The sequence below is a fragment of the Lissotriton helveticus genome, chromosome 12 (genome assembly GCF_964261635.1).
Source record: "Lissotriton helveticus chromosome 12, aLisHel1.1, whole genome shotgun sequence".
Taxonomy (NCBI): domain Eukaryota; kingdom Metazoa; phylum Chordata; class Amphibia; order Caudata; family Salamandridae; genus Lissotriton; species Lissotriton helveticus.
In genome coordinates this window covers 557361965-557377304 of record NC_136073.1, presented here as the reverse complement: position 1 = coordinate 557377304, position 15340 = coordinate 557361965, and the positions used below count along the sequence as shown (strand labels likewise).

Below are 15340 nucleotides of genomic sequence, written 5' to 3'. Positions count from 1 at the left end.
TGCGATTCCCACTGATTCCTTATTTGCGATTAGCTAATTGCTAATCGCAAATAAGGAATAGCTCCCCATTCATTCCTATGGGCCTAAAGGCCCATAGGAATGAATGGGGAGTCATTCCTTATTTGTGATTAGCAATTTGCTAATCGCAAATAAGATTGCGATTTCAAGGGTGCCAGGGGTGTCCAAAGGACACCCTGTAGCACCCCTGAAATGTCATCTACATTGGTGTTGCGCACACACATGTCCAAAGGACATGTGTGTGTGTAACATGCAACTTAGAAAAATGCATTTAAATGCATTTTTCTAACTTTTCGCTATTTACCTCGAGGTTTGACCTCGCGGTAAATAGCAGCCAAAAATTGCGATTTCGCAATTTTAAAATGGTTCATGAATTGCATTTAAGGAATCTCTAATTGAGATTCCTTAAATGCGATCGCAATTTGAGAAATCGCAATTATTTGCGATTTCTCAAATTGCGAGTTCATGACCCATTGATGAATTCCAAATGCCATTTTTGCGGGCGGAAACTGCCGATTTTTGCGATCGCACCGTTTGCGCTCGCAAAAATGCTTGATGAATCTAGCTGCAGGTCCATAGATATCTCACTAAGCCATCTGGGTACAGATGTATTGTTTTTGTCTGAAACTTAATTCTCACAGTTAGGAAACACCATGGAACCCCAAAAAAGGCTAAGGCTTTCATACACAATTTAAAAAGACGTATTTTGCACTTACAAATATTAATTCTTTAAAAAGGGTATGATGAATATAGCTCCAAATTAAGACCCTAATAGACAGAATAAAACAAATGTTTATTAACCACAGGGGTGTGGCAGCAAGTAATTTTTTATATCAGCTAATATTTTCTCATAATCCCTGAATTTTACGAAAACTATATCAATGAATGTGTTAAATCTTTCAAGTGCCTGAGAATGTTGCCTTCTAAGACACAAAGTAATCACCTTTTGACAAGCACAAAGGTTAAACAGATTGAACAATGAGCAGAGCGATTTCCTACTTTCTTTAACACAGATGTCTTATGTTGTAAAGATTTTTATGTAACACTTCCCAACCATGTGCTAATATGATTCGATTACGAATGTAGAACAAGGAAAAGGAAGAATAAAAATGAACTACAGTTGTCATGGGAAAGAAGAGGCAAATGAGGCAGAAGCTAGGAAGCTAGCAAGAGATTGGGTACAATCTCAGGGACCTAGATCTAAAATTGGTCCACCTAGCCGATGCTAAGAACTTGTCTGACAGGAATGGTTTGTGCAGGTCTCTTGGTGGTTCACACAGGTGTTAAACATCACACATGGTTGTGAAACTGGATCTGTAGGATTCACTACAAATTTGGTGGAGCCTAAAAGTAACAATGATAACCTTCCAGAAACCGAATCACTAATGCCCATTCAAGATGCTACGGTCAACATTGGGGTATCACTGTCAATAGTGTAGAAGTGATAAGTCCAACCAAATAAGCAGATACATGTGACAGATGTCAATCAATTTTACAGTGTTAGCAGCAGCTGGAAGGGTTTCTGTTTCACATCAGCACAATACTTGTATGATAAATGTGTCAAAGTGAAGAAGGCTCTGATAGTCAAAATACTTTTGAAATTGTGTGCAACAAAAAGTTTAATTAGATTTTCAAGTCAATAAAAGTGAGATAGGCGCTTTTAGTGGGGACAATGGCTCAGTCTAATCACCCTTTGAAAAGAGAAAAGTTTATGAATGGCAGCAGAGGCTTGAGAAAAGTTTGGGGAAATGTTTGATGAGCTGAGGTAAGGTGGTATCATCTCGGTAAAATCAATGTTTTATGTTAGACAACAATTAGAAGGTGTCAGACAGAGAGCTCTCCATGAAGGATGGTCATTTCAGAATGGAGCAGGAAGGTAGAGAGAAGTGGACTGAATGCCTGAAGGCAGTCTTGATCCACATTTATCAATTTTGGAAGGTGAATGAGTTTTGAGGCAGTTTCTCTAGCAGACCACTCTGTCTATGTAGACATCAACAATCATTTTATCTTGAAGGAGGATGGATATAGCCTTTAACATTTTTCCTCTTGAGAACAGAATAGAGTGAAGATGTCCTTTTTTCAACACGGATTTCTGATGTGACAAATGGTGGTTCCTTTACCTCTCTGATTTATTGGGTATCAGGGTGTAGACAGGAATGGCACTATATTGTTGGCATGAAGGGAACAAGATTAGCAGTGATGTGCAAGAGAAGTGAAAAAGTAGCGTGCAAGAGCTGCCATGATTAAACATTCGAAAGCAGCAATGGTTAAAATAGGTAAACCAATTTGGTAAATCTGAAAAGTTGAAACAGTTCTGAACTTCACAAAGTTCTTCATGACCATCTAGGTCTCCATCTATTTGAACATTAGAGGAGTGTGGGGTTGTCCTTGATGCTTTTCCTTTGTAACTGTTTAGGTCTGGCTCATGAGATAGCTTTAGCTGCCTCGCCATTGTTTTTCCAAAGCATTCATGCATGATAGACATACATAGTGGGGCTTTTGGACTTCATCTGTTAACATGTTAAATTGTTGTTCACATTTTGCTTAACTCACCACAGCATGGGGCAATGGGTCAGCCCGTTTTACAGATTGGCCCCCTTCACTTTGAGTGACTGCACAAAGTGTGTATACAATATTCATTTCCTTCTAAAAAAAAGTTCCCATATTTTACGAGACAAAGATGGTTAAGAATTTGCTTTTATTTATTTTGTTATCTAACCATTGCATTAGCTTGTCTCAGCCAGTCCATTTGGATTTGCCAATACTTGTTTATATTTAATTTTCAAGGACGGAGAAGAGATTCTGAGTTTTTAATATAATTCATGAAAGTATTTTGATTTAACGAATAGGGGTTCATTAGTTTTGCGTTTTTCATGAAACGAGACAGCAAATTTATTTTAAGTCAGATTATCAACATGGGGCACCAAGATACGAAACCCAGCAAAGAATCAACACCTTCTCCGATTCTTCAGACCCTGAGTCGGAAGAAGAAGGGGGGATGGGATTCCACAATGATATGCCTTTTGACCCAAGAAATAACCACAGAGGCAACCGTCGATCTTTTTTAGGGAACAGAGGGGGGAGAGGGGGACGGAGAAGAGTGAGATTCCAAAATCCACAGAGAGGGAACTATCAGAATCACCAGTATGCCCAGGAACCTCAACAGTACCTGGAAACCAGAAGCAAGCAATACTGGAGGAACGGGATGTAATCCCGATATTTAACCTCTCTTCTCATAATCTAGCACCCTCCGACCTCTCTCTTCTATCAAAAGGATTATCCTTTGTCCCCCACACTCAGGTGAATATCTTTGAGTTGTATAGGGATATTCATGCATTTTTCAGAAAAATTAGGTTAAAAAGATACTTTGCAGAGAATGACCCTTTAACATTGGATAATATATCCCCTAATATAGTTGCCCTACCATCCACCTTCACACCAACCTTAGATCAGGTAGGCCCAGAGATCGCTATCTTTGAGAAAGCAGTTTTAAGTAAATTAGATCAAACTTTAAAGTTTATCCCTAAACCAATTTATAACATCTCAAAAGACGAACATGACTCAATAGAAAAATTTAAAACAAACAAAACAGTCACTGTGAAGAGTAGCGACAAAGGTGGAGGAATAGTTTTAATAGACACCTTAAAATATGAAAGCAAAATGTTGGAGATGCTTAATGACCCGACATTTTATAAGAAAATTAAGCTGAACCCCATAAATAAGATAGTGAAATCTATTAACAAGATAACAACTAAAGCCTTAGGAACGGGAATTATAAATAAAAAGGAATTTGAATATCTAAATAAATCTGAAGGAAAAATGTCGTGCATTTATGGACTACCTAAGGTCCACAAGAACCAAGAAGATCCTCCATATCGTCCAATAGTATCAACAATAGGAACGCCTTTGGAGGCCGTCTCGAAATATCTAGACAACATTTTGCGTCCATATATCCCGCTATCGCCCTCCTACATTAAGGATACAGGTGACATTATAAAAAAAGTGGAGAATCTCCAATTTAATCCTCAGAAAGATATTTTAGTGACTCTTGACATCGAGTCACTATATAGTAATATACCACAGATTGGAGCAATAGAGACAACGCTATGGTTCATTGAGGAATATCAAATTCCTTGTTGTAGCAATTTTATTAGGGAATGCCTTACTCTTGTACTTACAGAAAACTGTTTTGAATTTGGTGAACAATTGTTCCTACAAACGAAGGGAGTCAGCATGGGAGCCTCGATGGCTCCATCCATAGCTAACATCTACATGATCGCCTTCGAAACAAAAAATATTTTTAATGAAATGGCCCCTTTCTTTGAGTCTGTTTCCCATTGGTACCGCTACATAGATGACATTTTCTTTGTGTGGACCAATGGGGAACAGACTCTGAGGGAATTCCTCCTTTGGCTGAACGAGGCAGATGTAAACTTAAAATTCACTGCACATACTAACAAAGACAGGGTAGAGTTCCTGGACATTTTTATCAAAAATGGTGATGGCAGATTGCAGGTTGATTTATTTACCAAACCCACTGCCAGGAATACAATGCTGCACTTCAAAAGTTTCCACCCGAAGTGCCAAAAGGATAGTATTCCGTTTTCCCAATTTCTGAGAGTACGACGTAATTGTACAGAATTAAGAGACTATGATTTACAATCTGAGAACATGAAAATCAAATTCTTACAAAGAGGCTACCCACGCCGCCTAATACGAGAGGCCTACAAAAGAGCTAGATTCTACGACAGGGATGCACTCCTAAACTCAAATCGAACTAAAAATGCCCCGTCCTTGGTTTGTATAACGAAACACTCAACCATAGATGGAAGCATTAGGCAGATTATAAATTCCAATTGGCATTTATTGAACTTGAATAACACCCAACAAAAAATACCCAAACCCATGTATGCGCATAGGCGCAACAAGAATTTAAAAGACCAAATTGTTCGATCCAGATTTAGCAAAACTGCGGAAAATCCACCATTTGTACAAAGGTCTTTCCAGAATAACAACCCAGTAAAAGGCACATCAAGTTGTGGCTCTTGTAAATCCTGCAATAACATTCTTCTCGGTGAAACAATGACCCTAAATAATGTAGAAATAAAAGCAAAAGATTTATGGACATGCAACACACAGAATGTGGTGTATCTCATCACATGTCCATGCCACTTAGGATACGTTGGCGAGACAGGAAAGGCCATAAAAACAAGGCTGACCGAGCATCGGTCAGCAATAAAAACTAAAAAATTGTCTGCGCCTTTAGTCAGCCACTTTATGGACTTCGGACATTCTTCCGAAGAAATGAAGTGGCGCATTCTGGAGAAAATAAAACTGCCAAATAACACAGGAGGGGAACAAATCAGGAAAAAGCGAGAACTTTATTGGATCTTTACTCTTGACACATATAAACAAGGCCTGAATTCGGAATGCCCGTGGTCAAATGCGATAATATAATGAAATCAATAGACCATAGGGATATGGAACAATATCTCAAATAAATTGTAAAGTTACCATTTACTCTGAACTAGAGGGAACTCGAATTCAATGTAGAGGTCGCTTTCACCTATTTTTACTAATTAAGCAACCTTTAAATATCTAAACTTCTGTCTATGATAAAATAAAGATTCCTAGTTTATAACAAATAAATCACATAGTGACACATAAGAGCAAAAGGAAACAAATCGGTGAATGAAAAGAATCGGTTGCTTTCCCTTTGTCTATGTTTGAAATGAGTCCCAAAGAAAAAAACGGTAGTTACAGCTTTAAACATGGGAGGAGCCCTAGTTCAATGAGATAAACAGGTTAGAGTATAAATACCAATAAAACTACGGCTTGTGAATCCTTTGAATTCCTGCCGTTACAAGCCGCCCGCCGATTGGACCATCCCCATAGGGAGAAAGAGCGCGAGTAAGGTGAGTGAGATAAGAAATGTTTCCCCTCGCCCATAATGGCTTTAATCTATAGCAATAAGATAAACCCACAAACTAATATAAGTTTAATTTTGAACGTTTTAGGTACTCTGCTTAAAGTATAGAGTCCGTCCACGAGTAAGCGCACATCATCATACTTAATTGGTCCCCGCAGCGAAAGGGTATCGGACGAGGAAACCCGCCTTTTATGCAACGCTATTGTCAACAGCGGGAATCCCTGACGGCCCGCGTAAAGGAAACAAGATTCCTTTAAGGTATAAATACATGCCATTTTTTCTGACCCGAGGAGATTTTATTAAAGGCGGGTTGCAATAATACTTTTCCTAAAACATTTAAATATGTGCGGCACTTCACCTCTTTTAGAGAATTGCCGCTCCGCGCTGGAAGCTTGAATCGTTTAAAGAAGGGAAAGAACGAGGAAACCCGTCTTCTATGCAGCGCTATCCCTAACAGCGGGAACCACTAACGGTCCGCATGTAAGGAACAAGAGCCTCTTAAGGTATGAAGATAGGCCGTGTTTACTTACCTAAGTAGACTTTGTTAAAAGAGGGCCACAAAAATAGCTGTTCTAATATGCAAACATGTGCGGTTTCTCACTCTCTTTAAATAGTTACCGCTCTACGCTGAAAGCTCGAATTCCCTGAAAACGTGACGGATTTGGGCTGTAAATGACATAGCGACTGCGAGAGGGATTTTTAATTACACTTTCAATGCTTCTTTTTTACTAATAAGGTGAGAAAAGATACGATTGTTAGCTGAGCTTTGCACCACTAGAAAACCTCTATTACCTATTATGACGACCAATTGGTTTTATTTATAGTTTGGAGGGAACTCGTTTTTATGAAGACAACCACAGTGTGGTAGAAATACAGCCTGATTGAGATGGGAGCAGTGTACCATTAAAATGAAGGTAGACTATATACCCCCCAAAAAAAAGACTATGTGGATGAGCACATGTTGCTCTCTAGCACGCCCTATACATAAAATACCAAATGGAAGGGCGTTTAAGAAATATGGAATTATCTTTCTTGCAGGTTACACATGCCGAATCTTAGGAAATGAAAATAACGGTGCCTCAATCAGTCTGGTTTTTAATGAAGGTTTTGGCTGGTAAATCTTGAAGAGAGATCGCAGTCAGGTAAAGTTATATGATACCTATCATCTAATTGAAAGAAAAGAGGTACTCACTACTGAGTATTTCAGATATAAAGAGATACTGTTGTAGATAGGTATGCAGTACCAGATGCATGAGCTTATAGAAACTAGGATACCAGTTTTTAGGTATGGTTCAAATTAATACTAAAACCCTCACAAGAAATAAACGATTAATCCTAGTTGTCACCCTTTTTCTGTTGGTTTCCTTTACTTATCTTTTCTTTCCTAAACTTTAATCTTGGTTCTATTTGCTACCTGAGATAGAAGGTGAAATATTAAAAAATTACTGTCATCAAATCAAAATGTGAATCAGCTCTCCAATGAATATTAACAACAGAATAATTGTAAATATTAGACAAAACAATTGATATCATGTAAATTGCAACTGTCTAAGCCTCTTCTCCCAACGTTACCTTTAATGTATGAATTTATATCAAGTGCACTGTACTATGCTATGTATTAAAAAGTACTCAAAGTTAAACAATGAATACAATCGATATTCCCATGTTGAACTAAAATGAACCAGATATCACAAAATGAAATGGATAATGACTTTTTGGTTCACTGCCATCGATCATCAATTTCAATGTTCTAATATGAAACTGTAAACCATGACATTGAATTTTCAAACAAATATACAAGAACTAATAATACTCTGTTCTTTATAGACATATTGGCTGAACGTATAACTGTCCTGAGGAAGACACCACGACGTGTCGAAACGCGTTGACTCAAACTCAACAGCCACAAAAAACTTTAGAAAGAATATGTATCAGTGTCTATCTTAATATGTTTTAAATTTATGTTTTCTTCCATTAGAAAACTCATCATTTTTGCATCGATAATCTATTATAAGTATATGTTTACATTGTATAAATTTATCTTTGTTTTTATTAAAAAATACTATTTTTGATATCATTATATTTGTTTGTGTTATGGTTTAAGTTTCTAACTTTTGGGAATACTTCAGTCGAATACATAGCTGGTTTTTGTTTAACTGATAGCCTGGGTGTTTACCTTCACATTTTAAATCTTTCAAGTGCCTGAGAATGTTGCCTTCTAAGACACAAAGTAATCACCTTTTGACAAGCACAAAGGTTAAACAGATTGAACAATGAGCAGAGCGATTTCCTACTTTCTTTAACACAGATGTCTTATGTTGTAAAGATTTTTATGTAACACTTCCCAACCATGTGCTAATATGATTCGATTACGAATGTAGAACAAGGAAAAGGAAGAATAAAAATGAACTACAGTTGTCATGGGAAAGAAGAGGCAAATGAGGCAGAAGCTAGGAAGCTAGCAAGAGATTGGGTACAATCTCAGGGACCTAGATCTAAAATTGGTCCACCTAGCCGATGCTAAGAACTTGTCTGACAGGAATGGTTTGTGCAGGTCTCTTGGTGGTTCACACAGGTGTTAAACATCACACATGGTTGTGAAACTGGATCTGTAGGATTCACTACAAATTTGGTGGAGCCTAAAAGTAACAATGATAACCTTCCAGAAACCGAATCACTAATGCCCATTCAAGATGCTACGGTCAACATTGGGGTATCACTGTCAATAGTGTAGAAGTGATAAGTCCAACCAAATAAGCAGATACATGTGACAGATGTCAATCAATTTTACAGTGTTAGCAGCAGCTGGAAGGGTTTCTGTTTCACATCAGCACAATACTTGTATGATAAATGTGTCAAAGTGAAGAAGGCTCTGATAGTCAAAATACTTTTGAAATTGTGTGCAACAAAAAGTTTAATTAGATTTTCAAGTCAATAAAAGTGAGATAGGCGCTTTTAGTGGGGACAATGGCTCAGTCTAATCACCCTTTGAAAAGAGAAAAGTTTATGAATGGCAGCAGAGGCTTGAGAAAAGTTTGGGGAAATGTTTGATGAGCTGAGGTAAGGTGGTATCATCTCGGTAAAATCAATGTTTTATGTTAGACAACAATTAGAAGGTGTCAGACAGAGAGCTCTCCATGAAGGATGGTCATTTCAGAATGGAGCAGGAAGGTAGAGAGAAGTGGACTGAATGCCTGAAGGCAGTCTTGATCCACATTTATCAATTTTGGAAGGTGAATGAGTTTTGAGGCAGTTTCTCTAGCAGACCACTCTGTCTATGTAGACATCAACAATCATTTTATCTTGAAGGAGGATGGATATAGCCTTTAACATTTTTCCTCTTGAGAACAGAATAGAGTGAAGATGTCCTTTTTTCAACACGGATTTCTGATGTGACAAATGGTGGTTCCTTTACCTCTCTGATTTATTGGGTATCAGGGTGTAGACAGGAATGGCACTATATTGTTGGCATGAAGGGAACAAGATTAGCAGTGATGTGCAAGAGAAGTGAAAAAGTAGCGTGCAAGAGCTGCCATGATTAAACATTCGAAAGCAGCAATGGTTAAAATAGGTAAACCAATTTGGTAAATCTGAAAAGTTGAAACAGTTCTGAACTTCACAAAGTTCTTCATGACCATCTAGGTCTCCATCTATTTGAACATTAGAGGAGTGTGGGGTTGTCCTTGATGCTTTTCCTTTGTAACTGTTTAGGTCTGGCTCATGAGATAGCTTTAGCTGCCTCGCCATTGTTTTTCCAAAGCATTCATGCATGATAGACATACATAGTGGGGCTTTTGGACTTCATCTGTTAACATGTTAAATTGTTGTTCACATTTTGCTTAACTCACCACAGCATGGGGCAATGGGTCAGCCCGTTTTACAGATTGGCCCCCTTCACTTTGAGTGACTGCACAAAGTGTGTATACAATATTCATTTCCTTCTAAAAAAAAGTTCCCATATTTTACGAGACAAAGATGGTTAAGAATTTGCTTTTATTTATTTTGTTATCTAACCATTGCATTAGCTTGTCTCAGCCAGTCCATTTGGATTTGCCAATACTTGTTTATATTTAATTTTCAAGGACGGAGAAGAGATTCTGAGTTTTTAATATAATTCATGAAAGTATTTTGATTTAACGAATAGGGGTTCATTAGTTTTGCGTTTTTCATGAAACGAGACAGCAAATTTATTTTAAGTCAGATTATCAACATGGGGCACCAAGATACGAAACCCAGCAAAGAATCAACACCTTCTCCGATTCTTCAGACCCTGAGTCGGAAGAAGAAGGGGGGATGGGATTCCACAATGATATGCCTTTTGACCCAAGAAATAACCACAGAGGCAACCGTCGATCTTTTTTAGGGAACAGAGGGGGGAGAGGGGGACGGAGAAGAGTGAGATTCCAAAATCCACAGAGAGGGAACTATCAGAATCACCAGTATGCCCAGGAACCTCAACAGTACCTGGAAACCAGAAGCAAGCAATACTGGAGGAACGGGATGTAATCCCGATATTTAACCTCTCTTCTCATAATCTAGCACCCTCCGACCTCTCTCTTCTATCAAAAGGATTATCCTTTGTCCCCCACACTCAGGTGAATATCTTTGAGTTGTATAGGGATATTCATGCATTTTTCAGAAAAATTAGGTTAAAAAGATACTTTGCAGAGAATGACCCTTTAACATTGGATAATATATCCCCTAATATAGTTGCCCTACCATCCACCTTCACACCAACCTTAGATCAGGTAGGCCCAGAGATCGCTATCTTTGAGAAAGCAGTTTTAAGTAAATTAGATCAAACTTTAAAGTTTATCCCTAAACCAATTTATAACATCTCAAAAGACGAACATGACTCAATAGAAAAATTTAAAACAAACAAAACAGTCACTGTGAAGAGTAGCGACAAAGGTGGAGGAATAGTTTTAATAGACACCTTAAAATATGAAAGCAAAATGTTGGAGATGCTTAATGACCCGACATTTTATAAGAAAATTAAGCTGAACCCCATAAATAAGATAGTGAAATCTATTAACAAGATAACAACTAAAGCCTTAGGAACGGGAATTATAAATAAAAAGGAATTTGAATATCTAAATAAATCTGAAGGAAAAATGTCGTGCATTTATGGACTACCTAAGGTCCACAAGAACCAAGAAGATCCTCCATATCGTCCAATAGTATCAACAATAGGAACGCCTTTGGAGGCCGTCTCGAAATATCTAGACAACATTTTGCGTCCATATATCCCGCTATCGCCCTCCTACATTAAGGATACAGGTGACATTATAAAAAAAGTGGAGAATCTCCAATTTAATCCTCAGAAAGATATTTTAGTGACTCTTGACATCGAGTCACTATATAGTAATATACCACAGATTGGAGCAATAGAGACAACGCTATGGTTCATTGAGGAATATCAAATTCCTTGTTGTAGCAATTTTATTAGGGAATGCCTTACTCTTGTACTTACAGAAAACTGTTTTGAATTTGGTGAACAATTGTTCCTACAAACGAAGGGAGTCAGCATGGGAGCCTCGATGGCTCCATCCATAGCTAACATCTACATGATCGCCTTCGAAACAAAAAATATTTTTAATGAAATGGCCCCTTTCTTTGAGTCTGTTTCCCATTGGTACCGCTACATAGATGACATTTTCTTTGTGTGGACCAATGGGGAACAGACTCTGAGGGAATTCCTCCTTTGGCTGAACGAGGCAGATGTAAACTTAAAATTCACTGCACATACTAACAAAGACAGGGTAGAGTTCCTGGACATTTTTATCAAAAATGGTGATGGCAGATTGCAGGTTGATTTATTTACCAAACCCACTGCCAGGAATACAATGCTGCACTTCAAAAGTTTCCACCCGAAGTGCCAAAAGGATAGTATTCCGTTTTCCCAATTTCTGAGAGTACGACGTAATTGTACAGAATTAAGAGACTATGATTTACAATCTGAGAACATGAAAATCAAATTCTTACAAAGAGGCTACCCACGCCGCCTAATACGAGAGGCCTACAAAAGAGCTAGATTCTACGACAGGGATGCACTCCTAAACTCAAATCGAACTAAAAATGCCCCGTCCTTGGTTTGTATAACGAAACACTCAACCATAGATGGAAGCATTAGGCAGATTATAAATTCCAATTGGCATTTATTGAACTTGAATAACACCCAACAAAAAATACCCAAACCCATGTATGCGCATAGGCGCAACAAGAATTTAAAAGACCAAATTGTTCGATCCAGATTTAGCAAAACTGCGGAAAATCCACCATTTGTACAAAGGTCTTTCCAGAATAACAACCCAGTAAAAGGCACATCAAGTTGTGGCTCTTGTAAATCCTGCAATAACATTCTTCTCGGTGAAACAATGACCCTAAATAATGTAGAAATAAAAGCAAAAGATTTATGGACATGCAACACACAGAATGTGGTGTATCTCATCACATGTCCATGCCACTTAGGATACGTTGGCGAGACAGGAAAGGCCATAAAAACAAGGCTGACCGAGCATCGGTCAGCAATAAAAACTAAAAAATTGTCTGCGCCTTTAGTCAGCCACTTTATGGACTTCGGACATTCTTCCGAAGAAATGAAGTGGCGCATTCTGGAGAAAATAAAACTGCCAAATAACACAGGAGGGGAACAAATCAGGAAAAAGCGAGAACTTTATTGGATCTTTACTCTTGACACATATAAACAAGGCCTGAATTCGGAATGCCCGTGGTCAAATGCGATAATATAATGAAATCAATAGACCATAGGGATATGGAACAATATCTCAAATAAATTGTAAAGTTACCATTTACTCTGAACTAGAGGGAACTCGAATTCAATGTAGAGGTCGCTTTCACCTATTTTTACTAATTAAGCAACCTTTAAATATCTAAACTTCTGTCTATGATAAAATAAAGATTCCTAGTTTATAACAAATAAATCACATAGTGACACATAAGAGCAAAAGGAAACAAATCGGTGAATGAAAAGAATCGGTTGCTTTCCCTTTGTCTATGTTTGAAATGAGTCCCAAAGAAAAAAACGGTAGTTACAGCTTTAAACATGGGAGGAGCCCTAGTTCAATGAGATAAACAGGTTAGAGTATAAATACCAATAAAACTACGGCTTGTGAATCCTTTGAATTCCTGCCGTTACAAGCCGCCCGCCGATTGGACCATCCCCATAGGGAGAAAGAGCGCGAGTAAGGTGAGTGAGATAAGAAATGTTTCCCCTCGCCCATAATGGCTTTAATCTATAGCAATAAGATAAACCCACAAACTAATATAAGTTTAATTTTGAACGTTTTAGGTACTCTGCTTAAAGTATAGAGTCCGTCCACGAGTAAGCGCACATCATCATACTTAATTGGTCCCCGCAGCGAAAGGGTATCGGACGAGGAAACCCGCCTTTTATGCAACGCTATTGTCAACAGCGGGAATCCCTGACGGCCCGCGTAAAGGAAACAAGATTCCTTTAAGGTATAAATACATGCCATTTTTTCTGACCCGAGGAGATTTTATTAAAGGCGGGTTGCAATAATACTTTTCCTAAAACATTTAAATATGTGCGGCACTTCACCTCTTTTAGAGAATTGCCGCTCCGCGCTGGAAGCTTGAATCGTTTAAAGAAGGGAAAGAACGAGGAAACCCGTCTTCTATGCAGCGCTATCCCTAACAGCGGGAACCACTAACGGTCCGCATGTAAGGAACAAGAGCCTCTTAAGGTATGAAGATAGGCCGTGTTTACTTACCTAAGTAGACTTTGTTAAAAGAGGGCCACAAAAATAGCTGTTCTAATATGCAAACATGTGCGGTTTCTCACTCTCTTTAAATAGTTACCGCTCTACGCTGAAAGCTCGAATTCCCTGAAAACGTGACGGATTTGGGCTGTAAATGACATAGCGACTGCGAGAGGGATTTTTAATTACACTTTCAATGCTTCTTTTTTACTAATAAGGTGAGAAAAGATACGATTGTTAGCTGAGCTTTGCACCACTAGAAAACCTCTATTACCTATTATGACGACCAATTGGTTTTATTTATAGTTTGGAGGGAACTCGTTTTTATGAAGACAACCACAGTGTGGTAGAAATACAGCCTGATTGAGATGGGAGCAGTGTACCATTAAAATGAAGGTAGACTATATACCCCCCAAAAAAAAGACTATGTGGATGAGCACATGTTGCTCTCTAGCACGCCCTATACATAAAATACCAAATGGAAGGGCGTTTAAGAAATATGGAATTATCTTTCTTGCAGGTTACACATGCCGAATCTTAGGAAATGAAAATAACGGTGCCTCAATCAGTCTGGTTTTTAATGAAGGTTTTGGCTGGTAAATCTTGAAGAGAGATCGCAGTCAGGTAAAGTTATATGATACCTATCATCTAATTGAAAGAAAAGAGGTACTCACTACTGAGTATTTCAGATATAAAGAGATACTGTTGTAGATAGGTATGCAGTACCAGATGCATGAGCTTATAGAAACTAGGATACCAGTTTTTAGGTATGGTTCAAATTAATACTAAAACCCTCACAAGAAATAAACGATTAATCCTAGTTGTCACCCTTTTTCTGTTGGTTTCCTTTACTTATCTTTTCTTTCCTAAACTTTAATCTTGGTTCTATTTGCTACCTGAGATAGAAGGTGAAATATTAAAAAATTACTGTCATCAAATCAAAATGTGAATCAGCTCTCCAATGAATATTAACAACAGAATAATTGTAAATATTAGACAAAACAATTGATATCATGTAAATTGCAACTGTCTAAGCCTCTTCTCCCAACGTTACCTTTAATGTATGAATTTATATCAAGTGCACTGTACTATGCTATGTATTAAAAAGTACTCAAAGTTAAACAATGAATACAATCGATATTCCCATGTTGAACTAAAATGAACCAGATATCACAAAATGAAATGGATAATGACTTTTTGGTTCACTGCCATCGATCATCAATTTCAATGTTCTAATATGAAACTGTAAACCATGACATTGAATTTTCAAACAAATATACAAGAACTAATAATACTCTGTTCTTTATAGACATATTGGCTGAACGTATAACTGTCCTGAGGAAGACACCACGACGTGTCGAAACGCGTTGACTCAAACTCAACAGCCACAAAAAACTTTAGAAAGAATATGTATCAGTGTCTATCTTAATATGTTTTAAATTTATGTTTTCTTCCATTAGAAAACTCATCATTTTTGCATCGATAATCTATTATAAGTATATGTTTACATTGTATAAATTTATCTTTGTTTTTATTAAAAAATACTATTTTTGATATCATTATATTTGTTTGTGTTATGGTTTAAGTTTCTAACTTTTGGGAATACTTCAGTCGAATACATAGCTGGTTTTTGTTTAACTGATAGCCTGGG

At 37.6% G+C, this 15340-nt stretch overlaps 4 protein-coding genes across 14 annotated transcripts in view; 3 read left to right on the top strand and 1 right to left on the bottom strand.

Moving 5' to 3' along the window:
- The window catches only part of LOC144798761 (uncharacterized), a 1691129-nt gene that overhangs the window by 201449 nt on the left and 1474340 nt on the right, over window positions 1–15340 (top strand). The window lies entirely within an intron of this gene.
- SMPD3 (sphingomyelin phosphodiesterase 3) overlaps window positions 1–15340 on the bottom strand; it is a 1033773-nt gene that overhangs the window by 670669 nt on the left and 347764 nt on the right. The window lies entirely within an intron of this gene.
- LOC144798763 (uncharacterized) lies at window positions 1110–7887 on the top strand. 6 transcript variants are annotated; one of them, XM_078669793.1, is made up of 4 exons: window positions 1110–6683; window positions 6772–6861; window positions 6986–7089; window positions 7775–7887. In XM_078669793.1, the coding sequence occupies exon 1, from the start codon at window positions 3679–3681 to the stop codon at window positions 5473–5475; it is 1797 nt and encodes a 598-aa protein (XP_078525919.1). In that variant the 5' UTR covers window positions 1110–3678; the 3' UTR covers window positions 5476–6683; window positions 6772–6861; window positions 6986–7089; window positions 7775–7887. The 6 variants fall into 6 exon arrangements, with proteins under 6 accessions (XP_078525919.1, XP_078525915.1, XP_078525917.1 ...); XM_078669789.1 differs by having other exon boundaries at window positions 1110–6205; window positions 6315–7089; XM_078669791.1 differs by having other exon boundaries at window positions 1110–6450; window positions 6562–7089.
- Window positions 7892–15111, top strand: LOC144798764 (uncharacterized). 6 transcript variants are annotated; one of them, XM_078669799.1, is made up of 4 exons: window positions 7892–13907; window positions 13996–14085; window positions 14210–14313; window positions 14999–15111. In XM_078669799.1, the coding sequence occupies exon 1, from the start codon at window positions 10903–10905 to the stop codon at window positions 12697–12699; it is 1797 nt and encodes a 598-aa protein (XP_078525925.1). In that variant the 5' UTR covers window positions 7892–10902; the 3' UTR covers window positions 12700–13907; window positions 13996–14085; window positions 14210–14313; window positions 14999–15111. The 6 variants fall into 6 exon arrangements, with proteins under 6 accessions (XP_078525925.1, XP_078525921.1, XP_078525923.1 ...); XM_078669795.1 differs by having other exon boundaries at window positions 7892–13429; window positions 13539–14313; XM_078669797.1 differs by having other exon boundaries at window positions 7892–13674; window positions 13786–14313.